Source organism: Ornithodoros turicata, chromosome 1 (genome assembly GCF_037126465.1).
Source record: "Ornithodoros turicata isolate Travis chromosome 1, ASM3712646v1, whole genome shotgun sequence".
NCBI lineage: Eukaryota > Metazoa > Arthropoda > Arachnida > Ixodida > Argasidae > Ornithodoros > Ornithodoros turicata.
Window position 1 is genome coordinate 10,259,346 of NC_088201.1, and position 18,818 is coordinate 10,278,163.

At 46.1% G+C, this 18,818-nt stretch overlaps 1 protein-coding gene across 4 annotated transcripts in view; it reads right to left on the minus strand.

The window, feature by feature from the left end:
• Positions 1 to 5,744: 5,744 nt before the first annotated feature.
• Positions 5,745 to 18,818, minus strand: part of LOC135396957 (neuropeptide Y receptor type 6-like) — a 477,468-nt gene continuing 464,394 nt past the window's right edge. For all 4 annotated transcript variants that reach the window (XM_064628224.1, XM_064628216.1, XM_064628232.1 and 1 more), the window contains one exon: positions 5,745 to 7,590. In XM_064628224.1, coding sequence (XP_064484294.1) covers positions 6,383 to 7,522 — 1,140 coding nt within the window. In that variant the 5' untranslated portion in view covers positions 7,523 to 7,590 and the 3' untranslated portion in view covers positions 5,745 to 6,382. The remainder of the gene's footprint in view (positions 7,591 to 18,818) is intronic.

Consider the following 18,818-nt stretch of genomic DNA (forward strand, 5'->3'; position numbering starts at 1 on the left):
TTGATTCTGCTATCTCCCTTTTGCGCGAAATCCCCTAATTAAATAGTTAATGAATGAGTAATTAGTATGATGAGTAATTGGTAATTAGTCATAGTTGCATACCATCCGCCGTATGTCCGCCTGGCCGTATATCTCAATAGGCGATTTCAGATATTGCCCTTGTGCTCCGCACGGGGGCCCTCCGTCGCCCAAGTCACGCGCATCGCGCAATGCGTCGTGGGTAATGGTTTACATTCGTGCTTGCCTGCATGTTGCTCGAAGGAAGGAAGGAAAACCGAAACCGTTTGCGCTCTTCTTCTTCTGTCTGACTCATGAAAACTAAATCCCAAGGTGCAGTGGGGCATTCGCAACACGGCGCTCTCTGGCGGGCCATCAATGCAATTTCTGAAATCGTCTATTGCGAAAACGACATCTATGCTGCCCTCATATAGCTTTTTTATAAAAATTCTGTAAAGATAAAAATAAACAGCCTGTAAATTGCAGAAACGCAATGTGTCTATTGATGTGAAGTGAGTGTAAGATATGGTATGTTGGTTCCTACAACCGACGGCCAATGTCCAGTAATGTAGCTCAGTGCACTGTAGCTGCGCTGTACAGGTTGAAGGACCCCTGCAGGTGAGATCATTCAATACATGATTGTGGTTGTAATTCCATGGAAAATCAGGTTGTCTCTGCGAGAACGATCTTCGAGCTCGTTAAGGCGGGACGTTAGGACTTAATTTTGCCTGACAATATCACAAGTTGCTCAATTTGCATGATTTAGATCAGACACTATGCCATCAAGCGGATTGGCTCTCATTTCAACATGGGCAAGGCGCTTATCAACATGGAGTAGTTTGCTCGCCAAACGCTCTTGGTTCGTTTTTATTTCTTCGACAGACTTAGCTAAAGCAGTTTGAGCAAAGGATGTTGACTCACACATTGCGCGAATTTCTGCAAGTGCAGTCAGCTGAGTGCAGTAAGTAAACAGCCTATACGGACATCAAGGTTTGCCAAGAGCAATCACGCGGCCCATTGTATTTCCTGTTGACGCACACCTGGGTCTGAACAGGTTCGCGGAGTACACATCCTGATTACGTCAGACTGATTTCGTGAACGTATCAGTGTGAATCGACAAAGACGAGACATTGCCCTGAGTAAGCAGCCATCGAGAACGGCTCCATTCCTACTCTCGCTGCAGTCTTTCCCATTGAGGACACGCACAAACGCCGGAAGGGGTACCTACCTCAACGCAGCCGAAGTGCTTTCTTCCAAAGCCCTCATGAAGCGATTCCAAGAAAATAAAGTCTAGCCTTCATTCTGTTCCACTCAAGCGATCGGAAGCAATCTCGTTTGACGTAGAGGTGTCTGAGGATTCGTTTCTAGAAGTACGTTTGGTTTGGCGGAGAAAAAAAATATAAAATGGCTAACTGATTGGAAGACGTTCGTTCGCAGGGCCAGGGACCAAGACTCTTCGTCATGTCAAAAAGTCTGCTGTCCTGTCGGGCCAAGATTCTCCAAAATAGCGCTCTCTTGATACACTATGCAGTACAAAGTGTAAAGCTTTCAGTCGACCGGCTATACATGGCATCATCATTTTATTGACAAATTAGCTTCTGAAATATACACATGTGTTTCGCAAAAATTACAAACGTTTGTATATACACATCGTCTGGAGACATCCTTGAGAGGCACGGCACATCATATATTTGAGGATCGTAAAATACAATTAATAGCCAACCTCATTCTGTCGAAACCCTGTTTTAAAACAGTCCGTGCCAGGTTCCTTTTCTGAACAGTAAAAAAAAGGCCTGCAATGCCGACTGCCTAATTTGGATATTGAATACGTGGTGATGAATTACTTGGTTGAGAAAACCCTCACCAGTACAATGATGCGGACTACTTGAAATACTTAATTAACGTATAGTTCTGAGCAGTTGCTTGAAGTAGCACATAATGAAGCCTTATTTGTCTGGTACTCAATCATGTTTTTTTTTTTCTTTGTTTGAGGAGATTTATTGAATGTCTATCAACTAATTCTCAACTCGTCATTTTTTTTTCTTTTATGTATTTTAACATTGCACAGGACATGCGTTCTCACCCCCTTGAACCTTCGGTAGTTGTTGCGAAAGAATGAACCTGCGGTTCCCTCCTTCCTGTTGTACTGAAGTATTAGTTTCCGCTCACGTTTCTAGGAATGTGTAGTTAGCAAGAAAAATAATACAAAAAGAGAACAAGGAAAACAACCAAGCTGCTTGGATTTCCTGGTGAAATTTCTCTTTCCTGCCTTGTGTTGTTCTTGTTTCTTGTTTTTTCGTTATCTAGGGAACCATATGCAATGCGTTCTCAGATTTTAACGCCAGCTCCAATTCATCTAACCACCGACCGAAAGATTCATGACCACCGTGCCTGTCACCAGAACGTTATTTTTTTCCTATGACCTCTCGTATTTTGCTTCGAGTACATTTCAGTACATCCTCGTACACTTCAGGTACATCCTGTATGAGGTTCGCTGCTTTTTACGCACACTTGTGACCCATTTTCCTTTGACTGCATCAGTGTACGTGCACTACATGCAGGGGCGGATCCAGACCTTCGGTTTGGGGTGGGGGGGTGGGGCTTTGCACTGCTGTTTCTCCGGCGTAAGAGGTGATAGTCTGGAGACACTGGTTGGAAACAAGCTCCTTGAGAACTCTCTACGTTAAACTCTGAGCATACCAAGCACTTTCGTCCCCCCCCCCCCCCCCGATGACGCATAAGAAGAAGCAAAACGGCAAAGTTTTGCCTTGCCTGTTCGTAATTAAGTGCGTGGTTTGCTTTCGTAGAGCAGACTACACTTCATCTAGTACCCCCGCCCGATACTTGATGTACCGTGTCCCGTACCTGGTGAAGTGTATTGTCTCTTCTACGAAACCTCGTAACCGAATACAGTGAACCCCTCCTAAATATAGCCACCGCCGTTCTCGTGGGTTTTGGTCATTTTCATACGAACAAGAAACGCACACTCCAGATAGACCGCTACACAGAACAAAAACCTACGTAGTTATGATGATTTCGTTTCTGAAAAAGTCCGTTACCAATGTCTACTTGGGGCAGTTATCAATAATCAAGTTCTGTAAATGGACAGTAGCACAATTAATTTCGCACTCATTCTAAAACCTCTTCTGTTGCTCAAAGAATAACAGTGCAACCTGTCGTGCTTCGCTTGCCTCCTTCGCAGCGAGGTGGGAGGCTCCCCATCTGCAGCATATCGTTATCGGGAGACCTCTGCCCAGACACAATATGTCACTCTCGGAAAGCACTGTGCGACCTGGTCCTGTGGTCACTGCCCTCTTAAGCATTTCAGCGCTTTGTGAGTTCGAAAAGCGCCATGCGTAATCCCGAGGTCAACAACATCGGGAGTCATCCCAAACCTTGTCGGCCCGTGTCGCCCTCTGCCTGCGGTACGTGGTAGCCCGCTTGGGGCTAGTCTGAGGGTCAAGTGCCGCGGTCATAATAACGAGAGGATAATACATGTGTTTGACCCTACTCGTGACACAAATCTCTGTCATTGTCGGATAAGCGAATTGTCATACTAACGAGGTGGATTCACATGACGGAAAGACGGTTCCCAAGAAAAACGCTCATGAAGCGCACTTGTCAGATTAACGGGGGTCGTATTAACGAGGGTTCACTGTAAAACAAATGGAGCTTCAGTGTTTTTGGTGCTATCTGTGACTCTTCGCAGACATGTCAGGTTATCAGTATCAGCATCCGAGGTGAGTAACTCTGGGGATGCCCCATCTCATCATCGTATCTCTATTTGTGTGTGTGTGTGTGTGTGTGTGTCTGGGGATGCCACGGTATTCCGACATAGGGCGCAGACCAGTGCATTTTCATCGCGTGATACAACACTTCTCGAGAAGGGCATCACCGATATTACCTGCTCGTTATACTTTCGGGTTATAATCACGGGAGTTTAGACAACGACACCCGTGCGGAAGAATCCTGCACTTTGACGAGATATTCCGTGTGCAGTGAACTATGGTGATGTCGTGATCAACACGTGATGATACACGTGTAAACATGCAGAAATAGTCCGTCATTATGTCTTAGCTGCAATTTTGGGGCAAACAGATTGCATTTTGAGACCACAGCATGGAAATTGCGCAGTTATTTGGAATGATACCCATTGCGTACGGCTTTAGGAGGCGGCACCGGTAATGTACAGGAGAACGTTCCGGATGAGGGATGAGGTTACGAGCAAGCGGTGTTGAGCGACATAAGAAAGGCTTTCTGCTTTATGGCAGAAGATACTGCACTCCATACAGGCATGCCTTAAAAAGACACCTGTAGTAATCAATGGTGATTTACAATAAACAACGCAAAATGAGACAGAAAGAAAGAGAAAACTGAAATGGTAGTGAAAAAGAAAACGACGTAGTCAAGGCCCAGCAAGAGTCGCCTCTCAATGTTCACGCTGTAAGGCCGTGGCGGTAACTTGGCGTTCTCCATGAGCTGGCTCCTTGTGCCCTATGTGCTGTATTTCATGCCGATGAAAGTAACACCTTCGCAATGGCTAAAGCTCACTGGTGGTGTTCGCTTATTTGGTAAAGCTCTCGCGATACATAACTCAGACATGGCTCGTTCGAGTGCTTTGTGAGATCGACGCCCTTACGACAGGAGCAGGACAGTGGTTCATAGTAAGTGTATTGACGCTTTGGAGTTGAACTCGGATTTATTCGACAAACGTAGCTTGACTTACCCACAAGTTCATTAACGTAAGCACTCATAATAAAGAAGAGCGAACCATATGGAGGCAACAGTGGGAGGGATATTCCAGGAAAACTCCGGTATTCGCTGCAAATAAGTGAAGTTCAGTGGTACCAGAAGCTCTCATCCTTATATATTGCACCACCTGTAGGAGCAACACACTCAGTAGGCGTACCCCGGTTCAATACACACGCCCTCCCTTAGCTATGCCACTGATCAAAATATCACTCAAAGAATAAACCATGAAATTTTCCGTGCACTACGCCTGAGAAATGTGGCAGGAATATCGCGCCGTCTGTCCTGAGCTGTGTCCAAACGAGACCTCTTCTGTGGGCCTCGAGACGGCACTGTGCGCAGTTGGCCCAAGTGAGACAAGCGTTTGATAGGTCACGTGTAGAAAAACTGTACGATCACAAGATGCCACGCTTATGACATAGAAAATTAGTGCAGAATGAGATACCAGCTCATTACGCCTCTCGGGTAGGACTAATTTGGACAACCAATTAAAACGGAGCATATTCCGCAATATGGCTGTGGATGTGGCTCATGTTTTACCACAAATTTGGGCGAAAAGACCTTCAGCCTCGCGATATTCTTCCGCATAATACACTGAACCCGCGTTGTCGCACCCCTGCACAATAGTTTGTGTCATACTGACGTGCCGTGGATATATACAGCCTGTGCACGTTCGCGGAAACTCCAGATATAGTTCGCGAGGCGCTCAACGGTTATATAATCTTCTCACGTCATCAAGGTACTCGAGGAGGCACGCGCGTCGTTTGTCAAACAACTTCGAACATACTTCCATTCGCAATGGCCGACAGTAATGTTTATGTATAGCACAGCCGCAGCGACGATCACCTGGCTTCACCGCACACTGATACGATTGATTTTCGCACACATGAATAATACCCCGCCTTGGCAGCAGTTTTCTGCTCTTTGTGCACGTCAGACGGAAGATGCGTGAGACGATATAACACAACACAGGAAGCAAGTACTGAGTTACAGTCAGATGCAGACATACGCTTTTGTATAACCAGCTCATGAATCTCAATCATAGCTCACCAACAGTTATATCGACGGAAATACTACATAAATATGTGGCGCAAACAGATAGGTGCAAGTGAATCTTGAAGCTGGAAGCGCACATTAGGGATTTTAGACTACCGCCTTCGCATGATTCGTTTCGCTTTCATCCGTATAGCGTAACCTCATGTGCGCCGACGGAGACTTTCACTCAAAAGCGGTTGCGGACATTAACGAACGCTATACACTCTGTTACCACTGCACTGCGACATCTTGAAACAACACAGTGAAATGGTTGGAATATGAGTCCAGGTCGTTAAAAAGAGTTCTGCGTCCCCATCTGTCCTTGATTGGTCCAAGTGGATAAATTTCCTGTGTATAGTAGTCGTGGGGTGCTGGAGCACTGCGTAACTGTTCACCTCGGTGTGCCTGTGAAGCCAAAAGGAAACTGTACACAAATATATGTGCTGGTTTTCACGTACGATGGAGCGCGCGGGTGACGGAGGGGAGTTACCAACCATCACCGAGTACAGACTTTGACGCCTTCTCTGTGGGCGGAGTTGTTTCTGTGCCAGATGGTTTGAGACCTGACGCAGGCGTCGTTTCATAGCTGTGTTACTGAAGGTCATAAGCGACTTTTCTCTGTAGTGACAGCCGTCCTACCGTTATCGTCCACCGATGTCTGAAAATTGTTGTCGCTGTTAGATGTCCGATGAAAGCCGAGCATCGTGCCCACTTTGGTCCGGACGCCCATAAGCTCTCGACGAATATTTGTGTTTAGCCAACCATACATGATGGGGTTTGTAGTGGTGCTACTCATCGCCACCATGTGGCAGACGGCGAAGATGAGATAAAGCCGCTGTGGTGCGATGCCCTGGAGGTGGAAATCGGTGAGTAGGTTCATGACGTTCCAGGGTAGCCAGCTGACGGCGAACACCACGGACACGTTGAGCAGCACCATGGTGGCACGTCGGTTTCTGCGGAGCTCTCTTTGAAGACGCTCCGAGTAACCCCGCTTGTCCACGTTGGCACCAGGAGATGCCGCGCAGCTGAGGTGGGACTTGATGCGGAAATGCGTGACGACAAGGGACGTGGTCGGGATAACAAATTGGATGATAAGGATGGAGAGCGTATACAATTGTTTCGCTCCAGGCGAGGGCCACTGTTCCACGCATTTCTCGTGCATGTAGTTTACAGACAGCCCTACTTTCTGCAAATTCTGCGACAGACATATGGGCAGCGACAGAGCCAAACTGAAAACCCAGATGGCTCCCGTGTACCAGGAGACGCGCCGCCGGCCGTTCGGCGGCCGTTGCAGGTTGCACGACACGACGGACTGGTAACGGTCCACCGCGATGGCCGTCACTGTGGCTGCGGATACAAAGATCGTGGCGCCTTGGAAGCAGGGCACGAGCTTGCAGAGAAGTTGTCCCATGGGCCACGTTTTTCGGGTCAGCGAGTAGACGGTGAAGGGCATGCACATCAGGCATAGTGCTGTGTCTGAGATGCTCAGGTTGACGACGAACAGGTTCCGGTTAGTGCGGATCTTGGCGTGGGACAAGATGACACCGGAGACCAGCAGGTTGCAGAATACGCCCGAGGCGATGAGGAAAACGTAAGCGGTAATAATACCGCCTTCAGTCGAGGGATCGAACACGCGGTCGCGTCGATAGTGAAGTTCGAGGATGTCGCGCGCTTTATCCAAGCTGAAGTTGAAAGCACTGGAGTACAACGTCAAGTTGAACTCGGCCAGGGTGAGGTTCATCTTGTTCCGGCCCTAACAGGGTGTCCTAGGGAACATGCTTGTGGATGGCGGAGCTGGAACGTTGTGGTCTGTAAGAAAAAAAAAAGAAAGAGGAAAATGTATCATTAGTCGATGGACGTAAACCGGCAACGTCACGGAAACAACAGACGTACCGATCGCACTGATTTTCTGCTATATCGTTCAAGTTGTGCTTATGCTCAATGCTTGTGATGCCATGTAATGTTTGATTAACTTTACTCTATTATGCATTAAACTATAAAATCTCACTTTGCCTATAAACGCTGGTGTATGTTTCACACGCCTGACGCGCCGCTACGCAATTAACGCGTAAATTTGCGTATCTTGTGCCTATATGTAGACAATTTTATTATTAGCGGTAGCAATGTGGGGGAGGAATCCATACTGGCATATACCTATTATTGGTGCCGTGCCTCACACATTACGATTTCTGCTTTTTTTGAGAAAATAAATAAAGTGAAAAACCACGACGACGTCAGCCTGACTACACAAGACCACTTAGCCAGAGTTAGCTGGAAAAAAAAAGAAAAAAAAAAGAGATAACCCAGTAGTTGAGAGGTGGGGGGGGGGGGGAGAAAACATCCCGAACTAGTGGGAACAGTTGTCACAAACGAGGGACCAGAAAGTGTCACAAAATGTCGATCAGATGCGTTTAGGAGCTCCGTAGGAGAGCACTCGTGAAGATTATCGTGTAACTCAACAACTGGTACTGGCCAATTTTCTCATGTTCTTTGCAGGCTCAACCTCTGCGATATTTACAGCCTCAAAACACACACACGAGCAACTGCGCTTGTCCAGTTATGTGCCCATGCGTGTTATATTTCATTGTAAGTGTAGGAAAATTTATTCGACAGTACAAAAACGAACAGCATGGTCGAGCGGGTTAAAGCGTTCGTTCGTTGGTGGCAGTGATGGGCAGTACTTGAAGTATCAAGTACTCAAGTAGTACTTTAAGTACATTTCTGTGTACTTGTACTTTACTGTAAGTACACTTTAAATCGTGTACTTTGTACCGTACTTTAAGTACTTTTTTCTGAGTACTTTCCCATCAAGTACTCAAGTACCCAAACTTGGACCCCAGACAAAAAATCACAAAAGAGCGTACAAAATGCAACTTACTAAAAGCGCTAAAATAACAAGAAGAAGACGAAAACACACAGATAGTGCTATCTCTGAGTTTTCGCCTTCTTGCCGTCATTTTAACGCTTTTAGTAGGATGCAGTACCAAGAGTACCAGTCTGACATTTTACCAAAAAGGCTTTTTGTGCTTTTAAAGAGCACATTTGTTGAAGCAAATCTATTGTTGAGAGGCTTGAAATGTTGAAAAAGTGTCAACGCTTCTGTGATTATGTAAAACGAATGGAATGCAAAGACACGCACACATTATGACACTGCAACCGGCAGCATAATGACTTGGTCCATTGTAATTTCCGTTCTCCCAATGCATGGTTCTACGCTTTTTATACTGTTTCCTTCATTGGCAATTAAGAATAATTTTATATCACATTATATGCGTGATTGCATTACATGATGAACACTCTGATAGACACAAATGCTTTCATTTTTACATTTTATGTTTTTTTTTTTAATTTGGTCACATGGATTACATTGCTGCAGATCACAGTCGTATACAAATGAAGGCTTACATTGTGCTTCATCCTTTTTTACTTTCTTCATATTCTTTTTTAAACATGTTGTATTTCAAAAATCAGCAAGGAATGCCCAGAAATACATAATCTCTGTTGGCTTGTACTTTTTCCCCTTGAAATTTCCTAGCCTGTTATAGCAAAAGATTAGTACCGGAACACCACACTAGGCGGGTGATCTTGGATCAGTCAGGGTATAATACTATTTTGCATAATCACAGCACAGCTAACTGATTACTTCTCTACATGTAACTGCAAATTATGACATCTGATTAAGTTCATATTCACGGGTTAGCACTTAACCTAGGACTTTATGGCTTCAGAGGATTTGTCAAGAATATTCGCTAAAGTTTTGCCAAAAAAGCAAGACACAGATACTAAACAGTGAAATGCAAAGTGATACAAATTAAATTGAGAATGTACTTGATGAGTACTTGAAGTACTTTGCCTAGTACTTTGTACTTTACTTGAAGTACATTTGGAATTGGGTACTTTGTACTGTACTTGAAGTACTATTGACGCCAGGTACTTGGTACTTTACTTTAAGTATAATTTTGAGGTACTTTGCCCATCACTGGTTGGTGGTAACCATGGTCGTGCTGAAAACTGGAGGCGGTGGGTTCGAAACTCGAATCCTACCCACCGGCTGTCCTGTCTGGGGTTTTCACTGGGTTTTCCGGCAGACTTTCCGCTCGAATGTCAGCACAGTTCCCCTGGAAGTCGGCCCACAACGCATGCTAACCCCATATCCCCCACTTTTTCCTGATGTATGCCGCCAGCCAGATGACGTCGTGCAGATGACGTCACGCGCAGCCTTTGAGCGCCTTTGAGCCACGTGACTCGGGAAAACATGGGTATGCGTCACAGGCGTCATACTGCGGGCCGAGTCAGCCAGCAGCGTATGTTTTTACAATATACGCTCGTAATTGCATGCATAACTCACGGCACGCCCTCTTACAGTAACTCCGGTGTGGCAATATGTTTTCCCGAGTCACCTGACCGAACGTGACGTCATTGCACAAGCCTAGTTGTGCATGCTGCATAGAGGCTCCACACACAACATCTATGCCGTTATGGTTATGCTTCTACACACATACACACACAAAGATACGATGATGAGATGGAGGCTGATGCCGGCCAGCAGGCTGGGCGCTGCCCCAGTGCCACTTGTACGTAATGAGAGACGATGATGGAGATGATGAGCAGGCCTCTCCACCCTGCTTCTACATACATATATGTACATACCTATGTAATAGACGCACGGATACGTATATACAAAAATACATGTATACTTTGAAAGCGCTCCATGCGTATCTTACAGCTCAAATTAACGTTATTCAGCTATACAGGGTGTTTCACCTAAAGTGTTCGAAATTATATTTAAAAAAATCTACTTGTCCAGAAATTATATAGTTAGCGGTATTTATTTTGGCGAACTTCCGCCACGACTTAACAACTACTTCGACGAATTAATAATAATTGGGTGTTTACGTCGCGAGACAACTGAGATCATGAGCGACGCCACAGCGGTCGGTCTGTGGATTGCTTTTGCCCACCTGAGGGTTCTTTAACGACGAATTATTCCATCCTACGAAATAGATTTTTTTAAATTGAATGCCCAAATCCGCCAAATTAACGTAACGTTCTTTTTGTTTGTTTGTTTCAGGAACAGAAAGCGGATGTCTAGTTTTCCCCATTTCATGAAGTACATTCTGCATTCCCTACTAAAAATGTAATAATAAAAAAGAGAGAGAGAAAAGACTGCGAAAACCATCGTTTCGAGACGAACAAATTGTCGGCTGCGAAGCGACGAAAGAAGGACATGGACTTGCTCCTTCAAAGTTTCTTTCTGTCCTTCTCGATTCTTCTACCGATAACGACGGCAAGGTTATATATACGCCAGTTTTGGAAACAGCAGTGAGAAGGAAACGGGAAGATAGGCAGGAGACCGTTTGCTTCCGCCGCTTCTTGCATTAACTTGACGGCAGCCGCCAATTTGCGCGTGTCGAAACGGAGGTCTTGGCAATTTTTTAGAGGTATTACCATTGTATAGCAGGGAACGCATTTCGTACTGGAATGGGGGTAAATCAGTCATGCGCTTTCTGCTTTTGGCGAAAGAGAGAAAAACGTTACGTACACTTGGCGGATTTTGGAGATCAATTTAGAAAAATCAGTTATATGCTAAAGAAAGTTGATCGGAGTTGTCGTAAGTCGTGGCAAGAGTTCGGCGAAAATAGATACCGTTTACCCCATAATTTTCGGACGAGTGGATTTTTTAGGATCCGGAATAAAATTTTCAACACATTATAGGTGAAATAACCTTACGTCTAGTACATATTATGTACAGCTTGTTAGCTTCAGTCATATTGACGACTATGCAAATATGCACCCCATACAAGCAAGGAAGTGTGAAGCCACCACATGTTCACCGAGGGGGGACAGCTGACGTTGCAACTTATTCGTGAGAAGGACGCGCATGTACCTTACTAGCATAAAAATAGGAATGCTATGTTGACGTTGGACTACAGCTCCACAACGGGCAGCCCACAGCACTATGGCGTCTCATGATGTGAGTAATACAAACGTGTGGACACCGTTGATTGCATTGCACTGAGCAGTCAGATGACAACGTTTAGCTAGGTTCCAGAATGTGCGAGCAACGTGATGTTTAAAAAAGACCTGGTTGGATTCCTCTTGGCTGCCGTACGGACACGTCTCCATTGCCGTAATACCCCAGTAATGGTGACGATTACGAGCAGCCTGGATGTCCGAAGCGAATGACAACATGATGTCATGGAGTGAAATGCAAGAACACCCTTCTCTCAAGTGAAACTCCGTGTTTCAATTAGTATAATGCGCGCAAAATTAGTTCACACAGCGCTACCGTCTAGCCGAAAAACGCAATGAAAACAGAGCCGTCTTTGGCGGCAACGACCGGGATCCCCAGGAGGCAAAGATTGACGGCATCCGATGAAACTGCAGGAGGCGCGCGCATACCTATCGTGGGCATGTGGATTTGGAGCGGGTCCGATCGTAGTGTTCCGTATATACGCGGCATGATGCGCACCGCTGCATTTTTCAACACCAATTCCCTGAACTGTAGCTCACAACAGTTCTCGCGAATGTTCCACTGACAACATTTACGTTAACGTCCTTCGGACAGCGACGCCAGTCCGCTTGGCAACGCGCACTATGTTTTTCAACGGGACTGCTCCATGGCGTGGCACGCGCAGTATGGACTACAAACACCGGTGCACGAGCTGAAACGAAGTTCACTCCTTAGCGCCGAAGCACGAAAGAACCCGGTATAATTTCCATTGTAGCTCAGTAACGGAATCGAAGTTTTTAATTATGATAACAACTTTTCTTTTTAACTTTTTCTTTCTTTTTGTTTACCAACAAACGCGTTTTGGAGTAGCCAGTTCTGACTGGGTCGGGACTAACCTCTCCATATTTTTCTTTCTTTTCCAATCCAATCCAATTATGATAACAAGTACGAAACTAACATAGCGTGTGACGTAATTTCAAGTGAACTTGGTTTTTGCATTTTAGTGCCCCTTTAACACCTTCCTGGGGCGCATTGATACAACGAGGATTCGCAATGAAGTGCAAAGGGGAGTACCCTGGTTCTCGAGGCCGAAATCTGGTAGTTTCTTCCCGCCTTTATATTGGGGGAATGACAGCATGGTGCAGAAAATGGTTCCTATCTGCCTCTTCCAAAAGGAAGACAGAATGCACAAATGAATTCATACCGCAACTACATGCGGACCAGTAGAAATGTAATCGTGATGGCACAAACGACCCGTAATATGCTACGGACAAGGTATGCTCGCTTACGGTAATATAGTTCACAGGGGCCGATAGTTTCACTTTTCGTCTTCATCTCCTCCACTACCATTGTCCAGTTGGCGACCATAAGGTCACGAGTACCTTTCACCAACTATCTTAAGTAATGTAGTGCACTGAAGAAACAAGGACTTGCCCGGTGAAGAGCTCCCAATTTTGTCGTCTGGTAATTCAATACCCCCTGTTGCACCGACGCATTCCAGTCGTATAGACGTAGTTCTTCAACTGGCATCCCTCAAGAGAAAAGAAAAAGTACACAGAGCACATCAGATGATCTGCCTCTATAGAATGATTAGATTTCGAGTTCGGGTATCAGGTAGTCGTTTTGATTAACAAGAATATACCAATCATCTGCAAAAGCTTGCTATTTGAACCAGTTACTTCTTTTTTTTTTGTACTAGTACTTGAATGCCTCCACTTTCCAGAGCCCCCGTATCTTTTTTTATGGCTTCCTTCTGCAAAAACAATGTGAGGCATATAGCTCCACTACTCTGTCGTTGATTGCAGTGCGGTCGCAGAACGGTACTAAAGGGTTGGGTTTTCTGTAGCCTTTTAGGACAGAACATCGGCGATACAGCTCAGAATTCCGGCGGCTTTCTACGACATGACGCACGGTCACACGTCGGGTAAATAACTCGGGTAAATATGACGCCTCCTATTTACTCGACACAAAGGACGGTCTGACGACGAGGCACCTCAGTGAGCGTTTGTAATAGCAGTGCTGACAGTGCAAGAACGATGTACGATGAACGATTGTGCTACAATACGTGAGTGGCGCGGAGGGCTGTGTTCTACACTGCGATTAACAGTGATTGGCATGAGAGCTGTGATCGAGAAATAAAATATGTACGTCCAGGGAGTTTACGGTCCATTCAAGATCGGAAGCACTCTGCGGTGGTGGTGGTGATGGCGATGGTGACAGCTTGCCGTTGTTGACCTCACAGTCGTAGGCATGAGTGGAAGCACTCTATGAAAACGTTACGAGAAACGAAACTGTCAAATGAAAGATCAGCAACGTGACGTCAGCCAGTTCGAACGAATAAGGCGATTGGCCTATCATGTTTTCGGAACCGTTATAGTGATCCCCTTCTGATCTACTAAACCTCACCCCGTTGTGGTAATCTTAAAGTTATATCAGCTGCTGTGTGGGAGGTACTTTGGAAGTTCTCCGCGATGTCCCTGATGAGCAGATTGGCACAGTGGAAGCGTAATGTGTCAATAACCCCGAGGCCCGTGCGTGTAAACAGCGCCCTGCTAGATCACTTTTCAAAAACGAGAAATGGGGGGAAGCGCCTCTACGGAGCGGCATGGTTCAGAGCTAGTAAACCCCGCAGGGGGGGAAAAAAAAGAAAGAAAAATATTCCACGTTGGAAGAAAGAAGCGCTCCCCCCATCCACCCGAATCACCATTCATTGAGTGTTACCGCGCGCACACGTAAGTTGCCCTTTAGGGCAGAGGCGACAGGCGACTGTGTCGCCCCAGATGAGTCCTGAACCTTCAGGAACCTCTGAAATAACAGCAAAAGTCTGAAAAGGCTGACCGAAGGATACCATGGCATCTGTTTGCTTTGGGTTAGCCCAAGTATCACTTCGTGCCACACTTTCAATGTAGAGTATCTAACCCCGAAACCTCTAACTTACCCTAGAATGTAAAACAACGATCAAACACAACATATATACTATGATACTATAGATGTGAACAGTGAAATAACTGGACACGTGCGACTCTTTGGTCAATAGTTGTCCTTGTGCCATAAAAAACCAAAACAAACAAACTTAAGTAGCCTTCATTCACCACCTCCATAACCTCAACCATCACATTCTCCGTCCAGACTGTCATAGTCACGTCATAGCCTAGGTAGTCAATTCCACAGCCCTGGCCAATCTCTCTTGTGGCTAATGGCCATTTCCCATAGGAAGAAGAAGCGCATTAGGCAACGGTGATAAGCATCGTGCAATAGATGGAAGGGACAGCATCTCAATTAACGGGCAACGAGTTCATCAGCATCTGCACACAAGCAATCACCCGCTTTATACCACGGTTAGCAATGCACAGTAATTCCGTTTTCTCGCAAATCGACAAGGGCAAGTCTATTTTCCGAGCACAATATCTGACATTCCTCGAGTTCAAGGCCTTCCAAGGCGACCAACGTCTTCCGACAAGAGCGACCGAAGCTTACTACGGAACAGCTGTCCGTTATTTCGATGTCGTTTGCAGAGAATCGTCCTGTCTCGATGCAACAGCTGTCAAGTTAATCTCTGGTCGCGGTGCATTTTGCTTTCTTAGCAAGAGCTCGGTCGCGGCTAAGCTCTCAGGTTGTGCTCTCAATTCTTGCCAGAACGTGGATTCCTAATGTTCCTCCTAAATTCTAGGTTGGACAGTGATAGCAACGAAGCAAATATTTATGTCATGCTGTAGTAATGCCACGTAGTGCGAGCATTCATGTTATGGGGGGAACGTATTCAACACTTGCAAAGCAATCGTCGAGCATTCAGTAGCTAGGAAAAACAAAAAACAATAAAAAAAAAACATCTGAGTTGAAAGAAGCTGACGCATTCCTCTCGGTGTTGTGATTACTTTCTTGCAGTGTCGTGTCTGTGTTCCACGCTCGAATAAGTCCGACTTATTCCTCCGTCCAGTCACACTCGGCTTCATACAGCTTTTTACACGTTTTACAGCCTCCTGCATGATAGCGATGTCTTTTGAAGCTTCCAAAAGTGGGTGCCTTCCTATTGAATTACTGATGAGCGCCGCAAATGCGGCAACCCACTTGTAACCTGGCCCCTATACTTGGTTGAGCTCCGGTCTGCGAGACACTTTGCATTTGAAAAAGAACGTCCCAACCCGAAAAGTCCAACTCGCACAGAAGAATTCTCCGATATCTTTATCTTCTGCAGTTCGAGTAAATGCACTAGTAACCTCGTTCACTGGTACGTTACAACAGCTCAAGTTTCCGTCTAGACGACAGCAGGTAACTACACCGGGCGCTTCTCACGCTACCGCGTCTTCTTAAGTCTCGTCAGGACATTCTAGACACAAATACAGTGGTTCTTTGAAACTCTGCGAAACGCGCAACAGTTCGTTCGACTACACTTAACACCTCTTCAACGTGCAGTCTTTTTAACGCTTATAAAGGAAGCGATAGTCTACATATTTACGCATCCGTCTCCTACTTAGTCTATCTAGGTCCCCTTTATTCTTCGGAGAACGTAAAACATAATTTGCCTCATGCAACAGACTTTACTTTATCCGCGTGTAAGTCATAAGCACAAAAGAGAACATGACGCGGTTTAATTCTTTCTAATGTTCCCCCAGAACAGCTTGGACGCCCTGGCAGCGTAGAGAACAGAAACCGAGGCATGTAGGTCGAGCACACCAAATTTCGCATCGAACTGCGGTTAAAGGAGTGCGACAAATATTGAGTCGTTGCTAATGGAGCACTAAGCGAGAAAAATTCGCGCGGGGAAAGGCAAGTCCGGCTCAACATGCGAATTCCTGCCGTCTTTGCCCGAGGCAGCAATATAGGAACGACGCAGTACGAACGTTGCAGATCACTGTGGTAGCGTCAAAGAGAGATGGGCATAAAGTGGAATGAACTTATGGTAATCTCGCTCATCTGCTTCATTGGTATAGGATGCCTGAAGCGTTTCCATGATGCCGCATGAAAGAGATAGTATGGCCTGCCCACGTGTCAGCTCTCTGAGATGTTGACGACCGTTTCTGCTCCTTTCCCGGTCACGGTTTGCGAAAGAGGCGCGGCTGGGTTCTAGCCATCCTACCAGTGATCCAAATGTTTTGTATCCTTTGGCGTATACGTGACAATGTGGTCGTGAAAAAAATCAGGGACGGATGATGACAATTAGCCACAAAAGCGACCCGCGACGCACAGACGTTGCCGAAATATCGGCACCTGGTGCAAAGCTGGAAAGCCATAGCTGCCAACGTTAATCGTTATCATTACGACCAACGTCACATAAAAAAGTACCTGCGATTGGTGCACTGACAGTCTAAGCTGGCTATTTATATCCCGTATCTAAATGTGATCACCCTGTGGCGTGAGAGGAGATTCGCAGCATATTCTGACAGAATATGCGACCGCATTCATACGAGCCGGCAGCGCTCTAAAGAACCCCCCCCAGGACGAGACTTGAAAAACCTAACTCGTCCTTACTCGATAAAACCTCGACTACTCTTTTGATGTCGTGAAAGCGTTGGGGAATAGGCTTGCACTCTATCGAGGGACCGTATAGAGGAGGATCGTCAACAATTCAACACATTACAAGCCCATATGTGTTTACATAATCGCCCAGGAGTAGCTGGTCTCACGCTAAGTGAGACCAACTTTTCGGTATTTTTCCTTACTACCACCAGCGTGGTCATCATCATCCGTATGAACTTAGCAGGGAAATTCGAGGTGAATTCAACTAGTAAAGAAATAGATGCTAGCTGAGGCTGTGGGTTTATCAAACCAGAGATGCTTTAATCGTAGAAGTCACTGCAAAGGTCCGTAATGCATTTCGATCAGCTCCAAGGCCCTCGTGCCCTCCTCGGCTCCGGTTGGATGTACCGTCCTTCCCATCTTGACAACAGCGACACCACTACGTCCTACCGGGAGAACTTTGGTACGCCTCCGACGGGTCTACCAACGTAATGTCTCAAAATAGTGGGGGTCTCTCAGTTCCACGGTTAACTAACGGCTGCCATAACACCGCCCACCTGAAGATCGTTGATACGACGTCGAGTGGTCGACCAACGTACATGCTCAAAAATGTTGGCCACTGCCAGAAGTCACCTAAAGAAATTTCCAAACAATACCTACTCGTTCAGTTCAAACAGTATAGAACCCCCAAAGTGCAATACAGTTTGCACATCATAACAGCACACATTTCTGTAGATCAAAGCACATCCATATGAGAAAAATGCAATACGTTGGCGTGCACGTCACTTGACTGCCTCGCCGCTGCAAGCGGATAGTAGCCACAGAGATGTTTTGAGTTTGTTCCCTCCTCGTCGGAAAGTGCGAGATCCTCTCCTTTGCCTGCCCTGGGGACAGCGCTACGTTCTGCGTATATTCCTTATCCAGAGCCTTCCACTTTAACTTATTTCTCTTCCTATGTCCAGGTGACCTCTGCCTTGAAGTTCTCTCTACAGTCTCACTCCGCACCGCAAGCCTAACACCCGGCCCACACCTCACGACGAAACCGCTCGTCAGCAGTATCCCATGCAGTTTTGTTGAATGCACGTGATCTATCGTGCACGGTCGTTTTAGGCTCGACCGTTGAGTCTAGCATGCACCTTAACCGTATCACCTCTGGCGGAAAAACCGAACTGTCCTTATGCGAAGATGTCCGTATGCCTCTATCGCCATCTTAAGGGACTCTTTGCTTTCGTGCTCTGTTGTCGGATCCAGAATCTTTTCTGCAGTTCCCGTATGCACAAAGCCGGGCAGTTCTGAGTTTCCCACGGCTGCTTTCACGTTGTTGAAAGATACAGGAAATAGATAAAATAGATAGATAAATAAATAGAGGAAGATAGATAGTGGAATACCTCTATATTTTTCGAGATCGAGCATTGCGTAACAGCGCACAGTCCGTAATCCTGTGTTCGAAACCACGTTTTCTCGAATGTTTCCAGCGACTACTGGTAATGCTTTTCCTGCATCTACGCTATTCGCTCTTCTGCAGCTCTGACTTCAGCCGGGAATCATCAAGTCAGGCAACCCATGCCTGCTAGACTTCCCGTCAGAGTCGCATCCTGTGCTTGGGCCCTCCCTGAGAGAAACCTTT